This window comes from Lutra lutra, chromosome 7 (assembly GCF_902655055.1).
Source record: "Lutra lutra chromosome 7, mLutLut1.2, whole genome shotgun sequence".
In the NCBI taxonomy this organism is placed as follows: domain Eukaryota; kingdom Metazoa; phylum Chordata; class Mammalia; order Carnivora; family Mustelidae; genus Lutra; species Lutra lutra.
The window spans coordinates 100633644-100652422 of record NC_062284.1 but is presented as its reverse complement, the minus strand read 5'-3'; the positions used below and the strand labels follow the sequence as shown (position 1 = coordinate 100652422).

Here is an 18779-nt window from a genome sequence, read left to right as displayed (position 1 = left end):
AGTACCATTTCTCACAACTGTTCCTGGTTGATGTTCTCAGGTGTAGATAAATAATTAAGAGAGTAATTTTAATTCAGTATTAAAATGCTTAGTTTCTGGGGTACCTGGGTGGCTCAGTTGGTTAAGTTTCTGCCATTGGCTCAGGTCATGATTCCAGGATTCTTGGATTGAGCCCTGTGTTGGACCCCCTCCCCAGCAGTGAGTCTGCCACTCCTTTTCCCTCTGCCTCTCTCCCTGCTTATGCTCGAACATTCTCTCCCTCTCTCTCAAATAAATAAAATCTTTAAAAAAAAATGCTTAAGTTCTTACTGCTGATAATTTGTTCAAAAGAGTTAAGTTTCTTTTTTGGTTAGGTTCTTTAACTTACTGAAAACATGTGTTAAATAACCACATATCAGTTTCTTCTACCCATTGTATCTCTGTTTATTTCAGTGCTCTTCTTTTTAATGAAGTAAAATATATTTCCACTCTGGAAGACCTTCAGAACATAGAAAGTGCTCTGAAAGGAAAAGCCAACATTGCATTCTCCTACGTAAGAGCCATTGGAACACCAGGTATTTAACTTTTCTCTTAATCTTTTTTGTGCCTCTACACTTGTCTGAATGTGTTGAAGGACTTAAAATAGAATCCTTACCATTAAGTTTTCTTTCTTTAAGCAAGCAGCATAGTAATATGATTGAACAAAAACCCTGGAGCCAGATTGCCTAGTTAGATGCTCTGCCCCCATGACTTACACTGTGACTTGCACAATTTACGTAAATTGAGTTTCCTAATCAGTAAGGTGGTGAAAATAACTATGCCTACCCCTTAGTGTTATTGTGAGGACCAAATGAGTTCAAATAATTAAGATAGTTCCTGACATGTAAGGGTGTCCTATAAGTGTTAGTTACTATGTTTATCTCCTTATGGTCCTCCTGGTACCTGGTATAGTATTTTACTGTATTCGATAATGTTGACTGAATGGCTTTCTGTTTTATTTTAACATTTGCTATTGATGACTTTTTCCTGACTTAAAGAATATGTAATTTTGACAGCATCACCGTGAGCTGTAAAATGCAAAATTACATAATTTTGTAGTCAAGAAGTTTATAAACATCTTATGAACAAATTATTATTATGCTTTCAAGACTTTGATTTATTAATGGTTTTAACTTGATCATGTTAATATAAAATGTTAAAGACACTTTAAAAATGGAAATGCTGGGGTGCCTGGGTGGTTCAGTGGGTTAAACCTCTGCCTTCGGCTCAGGTCATGGTCTCAGGGTCCTGGGATTGAGCCCTGCATTGGGCTCTCTGCTCAGCAGGGAGTTTGCTTCCCTTCCTCTCTCTCTGCCTACTTGTGATCTCTGTCAAATAAATAAATAAAATCTTTAAAAAAATGGAAATGCTCCATGAAATAAAATCACAATTTTTTTTTAAAGATTTTATTTATTTATTTGACAGAGAGACATCACAAGTAGACGGAGAGGCAGGCAGAGAGAGAGAGAGAGAGAGGGAAGCAGGCTCCCTGCTGAGCAGAGAGCCCGATGCAGGACTTGATCCCAGGACCCTGAGATCATGACCTGAGCCGAAGGCAGCGGCTTAACCCACTGAGCCACCCAGGTGCCCCAAATCACAATTTTTGTAAACATAAAACTTGATAGCTACATAGCATGCCACTGAATTTAACATACTTGTAATAATATACTATTATTTCATCTACTGTTAGCCTGTTTTTGTTTACAGGGCTCTCAGGTTTACTGTCCATAGTTTATAATTGTCATCAATGAGAAAGATGAGCTAGAGAGGGTTTATGTTGCTACAGTGGAACCAGAATTCTCTGATTTGTATTTTAACAGGATCATCCTGACTTCTATGTTTGGAATAGACTAGAAGGAGGAATAGTAGAATAAGGAAGGAAAGTTAGGAGGTTATTGCAGTAAGTCAGGTGAGAGATGTTGGTGGGTGGTTTGGATCAGGGTGTTAGCAGTGGAGGTGGCAGTAAATTTGAACTCTAGAAGTATTTTGGCTGTATGAATTTGCTGATGTATTAGATGTGGAGTGAGAGAGAAATAGCAGAGACCAGGGTGGCTCTGAGGTTTTAGCATGAGTTACTCGAAAGGTGAAATTGCTAATAAGTGAAGTAGGGAAGATTGAAAATAGACAGTTTGGAGAAGCTGTGGAATTCATTTTTGGACATCCTACTTGTGAAATACCATCTAGACATCCAAGGAGAGATATCAGCAAGGTAGTTGGATGCTACTAGTCCATGTTTGATGGTGGAGATACAGACTAACAGTATAAATTTGGGAGATAAACCGTGAGACCAGAAGAGATCACAAAGTGAATGATGCTAGATGAGAAAGAGAAGAAGATTGAACTGTTGAGATCTGTCAACATTTACAGGTCACTGAAGTGAGATGTAAACAATAAAGAGACAGAAGGAATGGACTGTATGGTAGGAATGTCCTGTAAGCAAATTGAAGATAGGGTTTTAAAGAAGAGATAGGAACAGTTGTGTCAAATGATGCTGAAAAGTTAATTAAGATAAGAGCTAATTGACCTAATTATGCTTAGCACTATGGGATTTGTTGGTGACCTTGGCAAGCACAGTTTCTGTAAAGTGGTAGGGTAAATGCCTAATGGGGTACAAGAGAATAGGTAGAGAGCAACTGGAGGCTGTGAATATGGAGACTCATTAGAGAAATTTTGCTGTTAAGGGAAGGAGGAAAACGGGGCAGTGGCTGGAAGAGTATGTGGGTGAAGTGAAGAATTTCTTAAGCATATTTGTATGTTGACAAGAAAGATCCAGTAGAAAGCAGAAACTACAGTATGGAGGACAAAACAGGGAGAATTACTGGAATAACATCTTTGAGTCAACAAGAGGGGATGAAATCTAATGAACGAGGGGAAGTGTGGTTCTTTGGTGGAAGCACAGAAAATTCATCTATGGTGAAAGGAGGGAAGACAGAGACTATGGGCATCAATTTTGTTAAGTGGGCAGATAAATATGCTTCTGGAAGTTTTTTTGTTTTTGCTTTTGGAACTGGCTATGTTTTTCTCAGTGAAATAAAAATGATTTCGTCAGGTAGTTTGAGGAGAGAAGACATGAAATAGTTGTTTTAGAAGGCCTGAAAATAAAGAACGGTTGGGGCCTCTGGGATGGCTCAGTCCAATTAAGTGTCTGACTCTTGGTTTCAGTTCAGGGCATGATCTCAGGGTCCTGAGACCGAGCCCCGTGTGGGGGCTCTGCACTCAGTGGGGAATCTGCTTAAGATTCTTCTCTCCCTCCCACCCCCTCGCTGCCTGTGCTCTCTCTTTTTTAAAATCTTAAAAAAAAAAAAAAAAGTTTGCCAGACAGCAATAATAGTTGGTATCAGTAATTTAAAGTGAGCCCATGAGGCACTGGGGTGGTCCAGTAGGTTAAGTGTTGGACTCTTGATTTCGGCTCAGGTCATGATCTCAGGGTTGTGGGGTCATGACTTGCATAACCAAGGAGTCTGCTTAAGATCTTCTCCCTCTGCCCCTTTTCCTGCTCATGTGCTCTCTCTCTCAAATAAATAAATAAACAATAAAGTGAGATCATTAGTGTGGTGATGCTAACAGGTTTTTGTTTTTGTTTTTCCCTCCATCCATGTTTATTTTTATGGGTGTAAGTACAGAATAAGCAGCATATCTGATTTAATCTGGATTGTATTTTAGCCAGACAGGTAGGTGAGTGATTATGAAGACTGACCATGGAATGTAAGCTGGGAAGCTTAAGAGGGAAAAAACCCCCGAAGGAGTGGAGGATGGTGAAAATGATAGGACTGTAGTTCCTAGAGGATTATGTACTAGACAGAGTGACATGAAGATGGAGAGGGGGTGTGTGTTTATGGAAGAAAGGGGTTGAGGGTATGCTAGACATTGAGATTTTGGAGGGGTTTGAGATTGATAATTACAAGTCCTGGTGTGGGACCATAGCAGCGATTGGCTAAGGTAGACTTGAAGAGAGATCACCGGATCTCTAGAGAGGACCAAAGACTGAGAGGCTGGATTTGCAAGTGTCATCTACGGGGATAATGAATCCACCAAGGATTATGAGGGAATAGTATTAGAATGACAATGTGACAGAAGCTAAATTTTTTTGTGGCATGAGGGCTTTGTTTCTGGCTGGGGTGGTAGATGACTCCAAGGCAGAATGGTGAGTGGAATACTCTGATGAACTCCTCACATGGTAGAAGATTGAGGTGGAGGGGAAGATGATTGCCTAGAAATGGCAGTGAGGAGAAAAGGTGAAATCAAACAAAATGGAAAGGAAGAACTGCTTAAAGTAAATAGTTTGAGAAAATTTCCCAGAACTGAAGGAGTTGAGCTTCCAAATTGAAAGGGCTCACTGAATCCCAGGATAATGGGTGAATGTAAAACATCTCATTTTTCAGTTTCAGAATGTTGCGAACAAATACTGTTCTAAAAGCTTCCAGAAAGAAAGAGTATACAGTTAAAGCATCAAGAATCAGAATTGCATTGGACTTCTCAGTTGCAGCCCTAGAAACCCAAGAAAATGGAGCAATGCTTTCAGAATTCTCAGGGGAAATGACTTGAACGTAGAATTCAATATGCAGACAACTGTAGTTAGTTACAATATAAAATAAAGACATTTTTATAAGCATAAGGTCACAAAACATGTGTATTTCATATATCCTCTCACAAGCACAAGGTGCTAGAGAATGGGAGTGAGGGAGCAAATCAGTCAGGAGGATGTGGGTAACAGGCCAAAGGACCCAGCACAAGAGACGAAGTAAGAGAATCCCCAGGACGATGGTGAAGTGAGTAGTGAGTTCCCAGGATGAAGCTGTGCAGCGGGCCCAGTCGCAGGCACTGCAGTGAATCAGTGGGTTCTGCAGAAGTGTCTCCAAGAAGAGGGAACTGCTCAGGTGCCCGATCTATTTGAAGTATTGAGAGCATTCGCCAGCAATGGAAGAATTTAGCAATAGAAATAAATTTAAACAAATTAAAAAGTTATAGCTAGTGAAAAAGTTGCTCAGAAAAGGAGAAATGTTCATTTGGCTCTCTGTGACTCCCTTGTAAATAGTATTTGCTGAGTTATGACAATGTAAATGCAGATAATTAAGCTAATAAAAATTAGAACTATATTGGGATCATTGAGGGGATAGAAGTGTGTATGTGGGGTGAGGTTTTGGTAAAGAGTAAATAAATAGTAATAATAACACTTTAAAAAAATCAAGAGATAAGAGTTGGAGATAAATACCAAAAGAAACAATAAAAGAATTGAAAGTAGCTGTCCCTTGGGAATTGGAAATGGGGTGGGGGTGGGAGATAAATTGTTTTTTTTATTATGTTTTGGAGAATTGTTCCTTTTTATTTATTTTTTATTTTTTAATTTTTAAAAGAGATTTTATTTATTTATTTGACAGAAAGAGAGAGAGAGAGAGTGCACGTGCACAAGTCAGCAGAGCATCAGGCAGAGGGAGACGGAGAAGCAGACTCCCAGAGAGCCTGATGCAGGGTTTGGTCCCTGGACTCTGGGATCATGACCTGAGGCAAAGGCAGATGCTTAACCAGCTGAGCCACCCAGGCACCCTGAATTGCTTTTTTAAAAACTATGTATAAGAATAAGTTTGAAATGTGTAAGCGTGATGATTCACAGACCCCTACCCCCAGGGCAAATAATACATTGTATGTTAATAAAAATTATTTAAAAAAGAATAACTTTGATTAAAAGAAAACCAAGCCAGAAACAATAAGTAGGCATATACGTAAAATATAACATGTAAAAATTGGATGGCGGATGCATAGTCTCTCCCCTACTATGAGGAGGAAACTGTCACAGATTTGTCATACTTATATTCTCAAGTATAACTCATTTCTATTTCCTATTAACTCTTCTCTTTCCTTGAATAGAATAGACTTTTCATAATTTCTTTAACTGCCTGCATTTTCCCGACTGGGATTCCTACAAGGAATTTTTCTTCGTAATAGAGCTTCAAAGGGTATAGGGCAATACTCAGAGAGTCACACAAACTAACTTCTTATGTCTTCCAACTCTCTTATCTTTTCTTCAGAGCACAGAGCAGTCATGGAAGCTGCTTTTGTATATGGGACTACATACCAGTTTGTTCTAACCACGGAAACTGCCCTTTTGGAAAGTATTGGGTATGTACATGAGGGATATGTCAACAATTTTATGTTTGCTTCTTTCACATTACTTATTCAACATCTCCATCAGAGTTTACATCATGGGCTTACCCGAGAGGAATTGTAAGCAGATGGGAATATATAAATGAAACTGCAAATCCCCTTCATTATTACTCTCTTCCACTGTAAAGTCTGAAAATGAATTTAAATATACAGAGGTGATATTAGGCTAAGGTGAACAAAGACAATATGGATAAGCCACAATATGTGATCCCATGAGTGGCCAAGCGTATTTTAGGAATAGATCTCCCAAAGTGATCACATAGGTGATAAAATAATAGCTTTCATAACTAAACTCCAGAATTTTTTCCTGAGAGTTCTGTAAGTTACTTTGTCAGAATAGTCTTTTTTTTTTTTTTTAAGATTTTATTTATTTATTGGACAGACAGAGATAACAAGCAGGCAGAGAGGCAGGCAGAGAGAGAGGAGGAAGCCTGCTCCCCGCTGAGCAGAGAGTCCGATGTGGGGCTCGATCCCAGGACCCTGGGACCAGGACCTGAGCCGAAGGCAGAGGCTTTAACCCACTGAGGCACCCAGGCGCCCCTGTCAGAATAGTCTTAATTATATTTAAGTACAGTTTTTGAGCAAAATTTTTTAAATATTTATTTTTCTTGTTTAGTTTCTAGCATACAATTTTAGGTAGAGGCCTTCTTTTGACTTTTTGCCTGGGCAACCTAGGGTTGACGTTTCTTTCCTTTGGTAATTATAGACACAGGGAATAGCCAGTGTATTTTAAAGATTTTTCCTCAAAATGCTCTTCAGGAAAATTAATAGGAAGCAAGGCAAAATGGTGATCATGTGACCTTTTTATACCATGCAAGTGTTTTTGTTTTTGTTTTTTAGTTTTATTTTTATTTGTCAGAGGATGAGAGAAGCACAAGCAGGGGAAGAGACAGGCACAGGGAGAAGCAGACTCCCTGTTGGCAGGAGCCTGATGTGGGATTGATCCCAGGACCCTGAAATCATGACCTGAGCTGAATGCAGACCCTTAACCCATGTCCCAACTATGCAAGAGTTTTTAATTAGCCCTCCTGCTAACTTCTTGGAAAACAGTGACTATTTGATAAAACCACATGCAATTAATTAAGTCCCAGACATTTCACAACTCTGTAAATTTAGAGTTTAGTGCATAGAAGGCTGATTAGGTGAAATGATTTTTGGGAGTAGTGGCTAGATGGGGAATAAGGTTGTAGAGAGAAGTTATGTTTTTACTGCTCTGTACAACATAGGCCAGCATTTTCTCATTGGCCACCTTTTCTCATTTGTCTCTTCTGATTGGACTGTCATTCTGCTGACTCCTTCATTAATGAATTAAAGAAAACTTTGATGCATGATTACTGTCTGTACACAAATTAATATTTTTAACCATTTGGGGACTTTTGCTGACAAAACCACCAAGCTTTGCTGTAAGTCACTGAGTCTCAAGATACGATGAGCAGTGGTTTAGCAAGCTGCTTTGCAACTCTCAGTGTTGACTGCCAGTTTCCCATCCCAGAATGGGGTAAGTCTGGTTATTCTCATCTCATGGTGATTCTGTGGCAGCCAGTTAATTGTTTGTATGTTTTTGTGTGTTCCTAGCTTATTTCTTTTCTGGTGATGCATAGTTGGAGATAAAGGTGACATGCTTAAAACACAGAAGATAAAGGTCCTATCATTTATCTTACAAAATCTGTTCAGCAAGATATACCACATACATAGCAATTCTGATCTATGGCTAGACGTGATAATGGTCTGTAAGGATTTTTGCCTTTCCCTATTTTTAAAATGAGAATTTTAAAATATCCAGTTACTCTTTTTTTTGTATACTTTTGAATATTTAATACATTGGAGATGTTTCAGTATTCATCTATTCATGGATAGCAAGATGATAAGGAGTCCTACTTAGACCTACCTAGACCTAATATGACTAATATGACAGGGAGGGACTTTGCATTCAGAGTACTATAGTCCTATGGCATAACTTCTGGATGAAGTAGTTTGGCTATGACTTTGCGTTATCTCCTAATGGAGGAGAGATGAATGCATTTTTTTTCTTTCATTTGTTCATTCTTTTATTCAACAAATAGTTATTGAATGCCCTCTATATGCTAGGCACTATTCTAGTTGCTGGAGCTGTAACACTGGGTAGGTCTAGTATATTAATCATTATATCATGTTGGGCCTGAATTTCTTTGAAGTTATATGTTGGTTAAGGAGGGTGTATAGGATAGGCAGTATAAGAGGTGACATGCCATAGGAATACAAGTATGTTTTGTTATCTCCCCACACTCCCCTCTTAAAGGGTCTGTGTATAGGCCAAGGATGTCAGCCCCTCACCCCATACAGAGTTCTAGCAGTTAGATCAGAGGTGGCCACCTGATCTAGGGTCAACCAGCCCTCTGGCTTACCTTAGCAAATGAGATCCCCTCTCTCAGGAACTTGGAATTGGACATGGAGAAATGGGATTATATAGTGTTTTGGCTCTCTTGCTCATAGGAATGTTTTGGCCAGGTAGAAGTAAAGCAGAGAGGGTTGTCTTTATATATAAAGAGCGGTGGGAGCTGACAAGTATTAATGGCAAAATGAAGATCCCTTGAACTCCTGCTGTTCAGATCTATACATTTATTCTCTGATTTAATTGCTTGAACTTTCCTTGTGTTCTGTGATATGTGCTTCTACACTTCCAGTAAGCCCCCTCTCCACCTTTTTGGTTTCTGTTACCTACAACCAATGATTTCTGATGAAATAACTTTCCAAAATTATTATTTCAGAGGTTATGATATGATGTTCAACCTCAACTGGGTCCTCCTGCTTTCAAAACTTTGCTTTTAATATATGTAACCATATGAGACCCTAAATAGTTCCAAAGTTAAGTACTTTGAGTTTAAGAGTCAAAAATTAAGTACTTTAATTGGGTTTTAGCTATATAGTTCCTTTGTCTAAAGTACCCATTTGTCTTATCTTGTTCAGGAAGTTCTGTCTCCTTTACTGTTTTAATCTCTATGAACTTCTTTTTCCTTCTTTCTCCTTTCTGACTTGAGGCAGAATAAAATATTTCTTTGTTTCTCATAGTACTTTGCATATTGTAGCACTTACAAACTACATTAGAAAAAACTGTATGTCCTTTATTCTAAGCCCCTCAAGGATTTGAATCATCTTATTCATCTTAGTTTTTTGTATTTGGTATAGGGCCTAACACAGAATAGGCTTTATAATCCTTGACTGATTGTTTCTTTAACCATTGAATCTATTAGAAATTAGTTTGTAATTAAATTTGAAATCAGTGAACCTCAGATCTCAGTTTGAGCATGTATCAAGAATTAAAATAACATTTTAAAAATAAAAATTTGCAGTATTTTGCCAAACCCTGCTAATGCCATATGGAGATTTTTTAAATGCTATTTTAATTTTGGCAAACTTTACTTACCCACTATAAGTTTATCTTTGAATTCTCTTATTGAAGGGATGCCAGAACTCAAATTATAAACCATATTTGCTGAGTTTTGTAATATTTCAGATACAAACTCACAAACTCCCACAAACTGTCACATGGTTTCTATCTTAAGGCATGTTTTGGCTGAAGTTTATTCAAAACAGATTTGGGTTTAAATTAAACCTAGAAAATTTGTGTTACAAGGCTTTATTTAGCATAGCTCTAGAAAAGCAACTACATTCGAAGATAATCTCCTTGTCCTCAAGGTGACAGTCCTTTATTTAAAAAAAAAAATTGTGTGGACCTGTCTATAACCTAATTTAGAAGTTTAGGGAAAAAATTGCTAATACAACTCTAAAACTGTATCTTCTTTTTTTGCTTAGGTCCATTTTATTTTGTTTTACTGTTTTAGATTTTTACTAAAACAGTAACTAAAACACTTGAGACTTAAAGATATTTGAACTATGTCTTTCTGGATGGTAGAAAGATAATACATTGAACTTCTTCAAGTGAATCTGTCCCTGATTTTTTATTTGTAGCACTGAGGATATTGAAAATGCACATCTCTACTTTTTTCATTGTAAACAAGTCTTGGATTTGACTGAGCAATGTAGAAGAACACTGATGGAACTACCACTGACTACGTTGAATATACATCGATTTATTAAGACAATGGAAGCTCCTCTTCTGGTATGTTTCATATTTTATTTTATTATTTTTTTAAAGATTTTATTTATTTGTTTTGAGAGAGAGCACACATAAACAGGGGGAGGGACAGAGGCAGAGGGAGAGAGAGAATCCAACCCAGACTCCATGCGGAGCACGGAGCCCAATGTTAGGCTTGATCCCATGATCCTGAGATCACGATCTAAGCTGAAACCGGGAGCTGGTGGTTCAACCAACAGACTCACCCAGGCGCCTGTATGTTTCTTATTTTAATATATCAGGTCATTCATATGTAAAATTTATTACAGTTATGCATTTTACTTAGATGAACTCTTTTCCCTTTCCTTAGACCTATTTCTTTCACTGAGGGGGATTTAGGAGTATTTACTTATTGAAGATAGAATAGAAGATACACTGATCATGAGATGACATTTTAATGCCTGGAAATAAATTGTATTGAAATCCAAATATAACCATGTGTAAGTGGAAATATTCTGTGGTAGTTTTAATGAACTGTGACCACTCCAAGATCACAAAGACCACATCATGGTTAAGGAAAGACCTCTTTTGTGAACGTTTTTTAAAAAACCATTTTTATTAACATATAATGTATTATTTGGCCCAGGGGTATAGGTCTGTGACTCGTCAGGTTTACACACTTCACAGTACTCACCATAGCACATACCCCCCCCATAACCCATCCATAACCCAACTACCCTCTCCACCCTCCCCCAGCAACCCTCAGTTTATTTTGTGAGATTAAGAGTCTATGGTTTGTCTCCTTTCTGATCCCATCTTGTTTCATTTTTTCCTTCCATACCCTCTAAGCCCCCCACTCTGCCTCTCAGCTTCCTCATATCAGGGAGATCGTATGATAATTGTCTTTCTTTTTTTTTTTTTTTAAGATTTTATTTATTTATTTGACAGAGATCACAAGTAGGCAGAGAGGCAGGCAGAGAGAGAGGTGGAGGCAGGCTCCCTGCAGAGCAGAGACCCCAATGCAGGGCTCGATCCCAGGACTCTAGGATCATGACCTGAGCTGAAGGCAGAGGCTTAACCCACTGAGCCGCCCAGGCGCCCCCGATAATTGTCTTTCTTTGATTGACTTATTTCACTCAGTGTAATACTCTCTAGTTCCATCCACATCATTGCAAATGGCAAGATTTCATGTCTTTTGATGGCTACATCGTATTCCATTGTATATATATACCACATCTTCTTTATCCATTCATCTGTTGATGGACATCTAGGTTCTTTCCATAGTTTGGCTATTGTGAACATTGCTGCTATAAACATTCGGGAGCATGTTTCCCTTCGGATCACTACATTCTTTAATTTCCTGGTTGACCCATTCATTCCTTATAGGATGCTCTTTAGCCTCCATGTATTTGAGTTCTTTCCAACTTTCCTCTTGTAATTGAGTTCTAGCTTCAGAGCACTGTGGTCTGAAAATATGCAGGGAATGATCCCAATCTTTTGGTGCTGGTTGAGACCTGATTTGTGACCCAGGATGTGATCTATTCTGGAGAATGTTCCATGTGCACTAGAGAAGAATGTGTATTCTGTTGCTTTGGGATGGAATGTTCTGAATACATCTGTGATGTCTGTCTGGTCCAGTGTGTCATTTAAGGCCTTTATTTCCTTGTTGATCTTTTGCTTAGATGATCTGTCCATTTCAGTGGGGGGGGGGGTGTTAAAATCCCGTAGTATTATTATATTATTGTCAATGTGTTTCTTTGATTTTGTTATTAATTGGTTTATATAGTTGGCTGCTCCCATGTTAGGGGCATAGATATTTAAAATTGTTAGATCTTCTTGTTGGACAGTTCCTTTGAGTATGATATAGTGTCCTTCCTCATCTCTTATTATAGTCTTTGGCTTAAAATCTAATTTATCTGATACAAGGATTGCCACCCCAGCTTTCTTTTGATGTCCATTAGCATGGTAAATTGTTTTCTGCCTCCTCACTCTAAATCTGGAGGTGTCTTTGGGTCTAAAATGAGTTTCTTATAGACAGCATATTGATGGGTTTTGTTTTTTATCCATTCTGATACCCTGTGTCTTTTGTTTGGGGCATTTAACCCATTTACATTCAGGGTAACTATTGTGAAAGATAGGAATTTAGTGCCATTGTATTGCCTATAAGATGACTGTTACTGTATATTGTCTCTGTTCCTTTCTGGTCTATGTTACTTTTAGGTTCTCTCTTTGCATAGAGGACCCCTTTCAATATTTCCTGTAGGGCTGGTTTGGTGTTTGCAAATTCTTTCAGTTTTTGTTTGTCCTGGAAGCTTTTTATCTTTCCTTCTATTTTCAATGATAGCCTAGCTGGATATAGTATTCTTGGGTGCATATTTTTCTCATTTAGTACTCTGAATATATCATGCCAGCTCTTTCTGGCCTGCCAGGTCTCTGTGGATAAGTCTGCTGCCAATCTAATATTTCTACCACTGTATGTTACGGACTTCTTGTCCCGAGCTGCTTTCAGGATTTTTTTTGTCACCAGGACTTGTAAGTTTTACTATTAGATGACAGGGTGTGGACCTATTTTTATTGATTTTGAGGGGGATTCTCTGTGCCTCCTGGATTTTGATGCTTGTTTTCTTTGCTGCATTAGGGAAATTCTCTACTATAATTCGCTCCAATATGCCTTCTGCCCCCTCTCTCTTTCTTCTTCTTCTGGAATCCCAATTATTCTAATATTTTGTCATCTTATGGTATCACTTCTCTTTCGAATTCTCCCCTTGTGGTCCAGTAGTTGTTTGTCTCTCTTTTGCTCAGCTTCTTTATTCTCCCTTATTTGATCTTCTATATCACTAATTCTCTCTTCTGCCTCATTTATCCTGGCAGTAAGAGCCTCCAATTTTAATTGCACATCATTAATAGCTTTTTAAGATTTCAACTTGGTTAGATTTTACTTCTTTTATTTCTCCAGAAGGGGATTTTATTTCTCCTGGAAGGTTTTTTCTAGTATCTTCCATACCTTTTTCAAGCCCAGCTAGCACCTTGAGAATTGTCATTCTGAACTCTAGTTGTAACTATATTACTAATGTCTGTATTGATTAGGTCCCTAGCCTTCAGTACTGCCCCTTGTTCTTTTTTTTGTGGTGAGTTTTTTCACCTTGTCATTTTATCCAGATAAGAATATATGAACAAGAGAATAAAATACTAAAAGGGTGGCAAAGACCCCAGAAAAATGTATACTAACCAAATCAGAAGAGACCCAAAACCAGGTGGAGAAGTAAGGGGGAAAAAAGAAATAGAAATTAAAAAAAAAAAAATATATATATATATATATAGTAGACTGGTGAATAGAACAGAGCCACCCACTTGATTTTGGGTGTATTTTGGTATCTTAGAAGAAACTACCTCCCAAAATTTTAAAGAAAGAGAAACTTATATATATACAAAAATAAGGGTAAACACGATGAAGGGGTGGAATATGATTGTAAAGATGAAAATTAAAAAAAAACTCTAATAAAGGAATTGATAAGATAAGTTGGTTGGAAAAAGAAAAAAAAAAAGAATGTGCTCAGGCTGGAGACTAGAATAAAGCCATGTGCTAGATTTAGGGTATATTTTGATCTATTAAAAGAAATTATATCCCCAAATTAAAAAAAAACAAAAACCTATATGTATACAAAAAATAATGTCAAATACAATGAAGGGATAAAATATGGCTGTAATAATGAAGGTTTAAAAAGATTTTTTTTTTTAAAGAAAGTTATTGTTAAGATAAACTAGTTAAAAAATGTTACAAGAGGAAAGAGGAAAAGTTAAAAAAATAGAATAAGAAAAGTAAAATTAAAAACAATTTAACTTTGCAAGACTAAAGGATCATGCGGGAAAAAAACCATGAATCCTATGCATTGCTTTCCCCTAGCTCTGGAGTTCTGCTGTTCTCCTTGATCGGTCAGTTTGGTCTTGGCTGGAGGTTCTAGCTGATCTTCTGGGAGGATCCTTTTGTAGTGATTCTCAAATGTCTTTGCCTGAGGTGGAATTGCACCACCCTTGCCAGGGGCCAGGCTAAGGAATCTGCTCTGGTTTGCTCTTGGGAGCTTTTGTTCCCTGAACGCTTTCCGTACAGTTCGGGTATGAAAATGGCAGCCTCCCAAATTCTGGCCCAGAGGAGCTGAGAGCTCGAGGCCCCACTCCTCAGTGCACCCTCAGAGAAGAGCAGTCAGTTACTCCTGTCTTCCTGGTCTCCGGCTTTGCTCTGTGCTCACCCAGCCTGTGACTGAGCATTTATGTCTCTGGCACACAGCTCCATTTGGAGTCTCCAAACCCAGCAGATTCCTGCCACACGTTCTGTGCCACTCCTCCTGGGGGAGGATGGAAGGGTCTCTCTGGATCTGCCACTTGTGGAGTCCCTGCTTGAAAAGCAGTGGCTCGACTATGCCGGGGATCACGGTTTAAGGTAACCCCGGGCTGAGAGCTCACTCCTCGGCTCTGTCTCTGTAGTTGGCTTCCCTTCTCCAGTACCTGCAAGCTCTGTTATACTCAGACACCTCTGATCTTTCTGTGACCCTGCAGGACCTGAGACCACACTCTCCCCATGAGGGCTCCACTCTGCTTTGCTTCTGGAACTATGTCCCTTAGTGGAGCAGACTTCTAAAAGTTCTGATTTTGTGCTCCGCTGCTCCACTGCTTGCTGGGAGCTGGCTCCTCCCTCTGTAGTCTATCTTCCCGTTGCTTTGGATTCACTTCTCTGCATGTCCTACCTTTCAGAAAGTTGTCGATTTTCTGTTCCTAGAATTGCTGCTCCTCTTCTCTTCTATCTCTTGTTGAGTTTGTAGGTGGTCAGAATGGTTTGATAACTATCTAGCTGAACTCCTGGGACCTGATGTCATTTCAGTCTGCTACTCCTCCACCATCTTGCCTCTCTGTCCACTTTATTTTTTAAAGATTTTACTTATTTGTCAGAGAGAGAGCACGAGCAGCGGGGAGGGGTAGAGAGAGAGAAGCAGGCTGCCCCTGGAGCAAGGAGCCCAATGCAGGACTCGATTTCAGGATCGTGGGATCATGACTTGAGCCAAAGGCAGATCCTTTTTTTTTTTTTTTTTAAAGATTTTATTTATTTATTTGTCAGAGAAAGAGAGCGAGCGAGCGAGCACAGGCAGACAGAGTAGCAGACAGAGGGAGAAGCAGGCTCCCTGCTGAGCAAGGAGCCCGATGTGGGACTTGATCCCAGGATGCTGGGATCATGACCCGAGCTGAAGGCAGTGGCTTAACCAACTGAGCCACCCAGGCGTCCCCCAAAGGCAGATCCTTAACCAACTGAGCCACCAGGCATCCTGAATGAGCCATCTTTAAAGCAGACCTTTTGCCTCTTGTCCAAAGGCCCTGCTAATGCTACATGGATCAGAGATGAGCTTGCAGCTATACAGTCAAAATAAGCGATTCTTGTTATTTTAAGCCATTGGGTTTTGGAGTACTTTGCTACACACACACAGTGATAGATGGTCAGAAAACACCATTTAGGTGATCTCATCTGTTTCTATCATGTTAACTATACCAAGTCTCCAATCTGAACTTTCAGGTTAAATTGTTTTTTGGATTTCCTGATCCATATAATTAACTACTAATTAGATGTATCTGTCCTTAAGCTTAGTATGCCCAACATCTATGTGTTGTCCTTGTCCACCATCTGTTCTTTCTCCATTATCCCTTAATTTACTATCCAGTCATTCATAGCAGAAACCTGGGGAATCATTCTCAAATCCTGCATCTCCCCACATCTAATTTTACATCTTAAATATCTTTCGAATTCTTCATTCTAATAGCCAATGCCTTAATTGAGGTTTTCACCATCTCTCATGTTCTATTTTAGTAATAGTAACTGATTTGGTCTCTATACCTCCCTTCCCCCCCCCCACTCCTTGAAGTTCATACTTGCCATTGCTGGTAGAGTAATTTTTTTAAACACACATGTTAAAATATTTCGTACAATTTCTAAATGGTTTCAATTCATTTACAGAAGAAAGCTACACTTTCTTAGGAAGAGATAATGGTTTTTAATGATTTGGCTCCTTGCCAGATCTCCACCCTTACTGCTTATTCCTCATTTTCAGTTTTTAATGTTGAATTACTGATTGTTCTCCAACTGTTCCTTCAGGTTGTTCTACCTATTCAGGCTTTGGTATAATTCAGTTCAATGTGATTGTAGGACGAGGTCCCCACTTTCTTGCTGCTCATTGGCTGGTGTTGCTCTTAGCCTCTATAGGCTGTTCACAGGTCCTAGCCACAGGGCCTTCTCAAAAAATTGCAGCTTCTTCCTTCAGAGCCAGCAGGACAATCCCACTGCATTGTGCCATGACCGTTTCTATAATAGAACCTAATCAAGGGAATGGCTATCCTAGGGATTGGGATTATGCAAGATTGGTGCATCAGGAATCTCGGGGACCATTTTGGAATTTGACCTGTCATGGGTAAATATCAATTTTTCTCTAGAAACTTTTAGAATTAAAAAAAAATCCTCAATAATTGCAAAGCTTGCAAGAAGGGATCTTCCTGTGTATCTACTTTTATCCACTATTTGGTTACTCAGTAGGCTCTTTCAGTCTGGCAATTCATGTTCCTTCTTCAGTCATGGGAAACTTTTGTGTTTATTTCAGTGATGATTTCTTCCCTTCTTTTTTCTCCCTTCTTTCTTTCTGGGACTCCCAGTTAGACATTGGACCTCTTGGATCAGTCTTCACCTTTATTACATTTTCTCCTATTTTCCATCTTTTGCTGTATGTACTTTCTGGCAGATTTTGTTCAATTTTAATTTTTATTTCTTTATGGATGCAGTATCTTCCCATCACCTGGAGATTATCAGGGGTGGTTTTCTGAATCTGCTTCCTGAATAGTCTGTGTTGTCTCCATGTTATCTGTTTTTCTCTTTGTTCTGGGTTCTATCTTTTATGTTAGAGGCTTCCCTCAGATGCATGTTACTCCTTGGATATCTGTTTGTGATTTAGAAGATGAACCTTAAAAGCTGATTGGAAGTTCTAGGAATGTACATGAGACTTGTTAATTCTGAATTCTATAGGGTGATTGGACCTGGGCTGCTTTTTGGAGAACCCTAATGTCAGTATCCTCAGGCTTTTTCTTGGGCTTAATGATTCTCAGAAAAGGATCTTCCCATCTTCTGCCCAGAGGACAGAAGTCTGGCCGCTTTTATTCTGGGAAATGAGTGGGTAGGGAGTCGGGGGCATCGTAGCATTTGGTTACTTAATCCCCCCACTTTTGGCATGGCATTCACACTCTGAGATTTTCTGAAGTCACCCCCAGATTTCTTCTGGTATGAGGGAGGAATAGTTGCCTAAACTCAATGGAATCGGAGGGGAATCTCAGTATCTAACTCCTCCAAAGCTTTTACGTGTATTCCTTCTTATTTCAGAGCCTTCCTGCCACTGCCCTCCAGTATTTCTCTCCTAGTTCCAGAGATACCAGGCACTGGCAAACCTGAGCAATTTTAGGGATGCTGTACTTGATTGAACTGTTTCTTAGCTTTCTCTCTCCTGGCTTATTGTTTTGCTTTGAAAGATTTTCCTAAGTCAGTTATTATTCTGTTCTTCAGCTTCCAAAAAATGTTTGCCTTTTCTCTTTTCCTTTCTTCACATATGTATGTTTATCTCCTTTAAAAGAAGATCTTCTTGCTATACTTTTCCTGGGATTACTGGAGGGAGTAAAATTAGATGTATATATTCAAGCTGCTGTCCTAACTCAGATGTTCCTCTTGTTTTGTAATGTGTCATTACATGTTAAATTTTATATGAAAGAATTTTTTCCTCATTCTATTTCCCTTGAAATATCTCTTTATCAATACTACACTATTTTATTTATTTATTTTTTAAATTTCTTTATAATGCACTTATTCCTTGTGGTTGTGATTTCATGTTTAACTCCTTGTAAATATGTTTTATAATGCTTCAAGTATATAGGTACATCGGGAGGATTAACCTTAGGAAATAATGAGGTAATTTCTGTCACTATTAGATTTATTTCAGAGGCTTCTGTTTGTTTTTTTTAATGCATGACTTTATTAATAAGAATTAGAATTTAAATCCAAATGTTGGAACCCTGTTTTCACACAGTGAAGACATTTTGTTCTTTTTTTTAAAATGAAGACCGAAGTTGCTGAAGACCCTCAACAGGTTTCAACTGTTCATCTCCAACTAGGATTACCACTGGTTTTTATTGTTAGTCAGCAAGCGACATATGAAGCTGATAGAAGGACTGCAGAATGGGTTGCTTGGCGCCTTCTGGGGAAAGCAGGAGTTCTACTCTTGTTAAGGTATCTTAAACATTAAGTATTCACTGTATTTAGCAAAGCACTAGAATTTTTCTCTTTTTAAAATATGGTAATATATTCACTTGTAAATAAACTTAGATCTCTAGTAATTTAATATAGTTAGAACCAGTTGCTAAGCTAAAGTCTGTACATTAATTATTAGCTTGTTAAAATTTAGACCTTTAAACTTCGCTAAATGAAGATGAAGATGGAGACTGGAACATCTAGTCTCTATTTATATCTAAA

At 38.6% G+C, this 18779-nt stretch overlaps 1 protein-coding gene across 7 annotated transcripts in view; it reads left to right on the top strand.

Moving 5' to 3' along the window:
• The window catches only part of TXNDC16 (thioredoxin domain containing 16), a 109417-nt gene that overhangs the window by 44776 nt on the left and 45862 nt on the right, over positions 1-18779 (top strand). For all 7 annotated transcript variants that reach the window (XM_047738158.1, XM_047738155.1, XM_047738156.1 and 4 more), the window contains 4 exons: positions 433-554; positions 6045-6135; positions 10129-10279; positions 18370-18536. In XM_047738158.1, coding sequence (XP_047594114.1) covers positions 433-554; positions 6045-6135; positions 10129-10279; positions 18370-18536 — 531 coding nt within the window. The remainder of the gene's footprint in view (positions 1-432; positions 555-6044; positions 6136-10128; positions 10280-18369; positions 18537-18779) is intronic.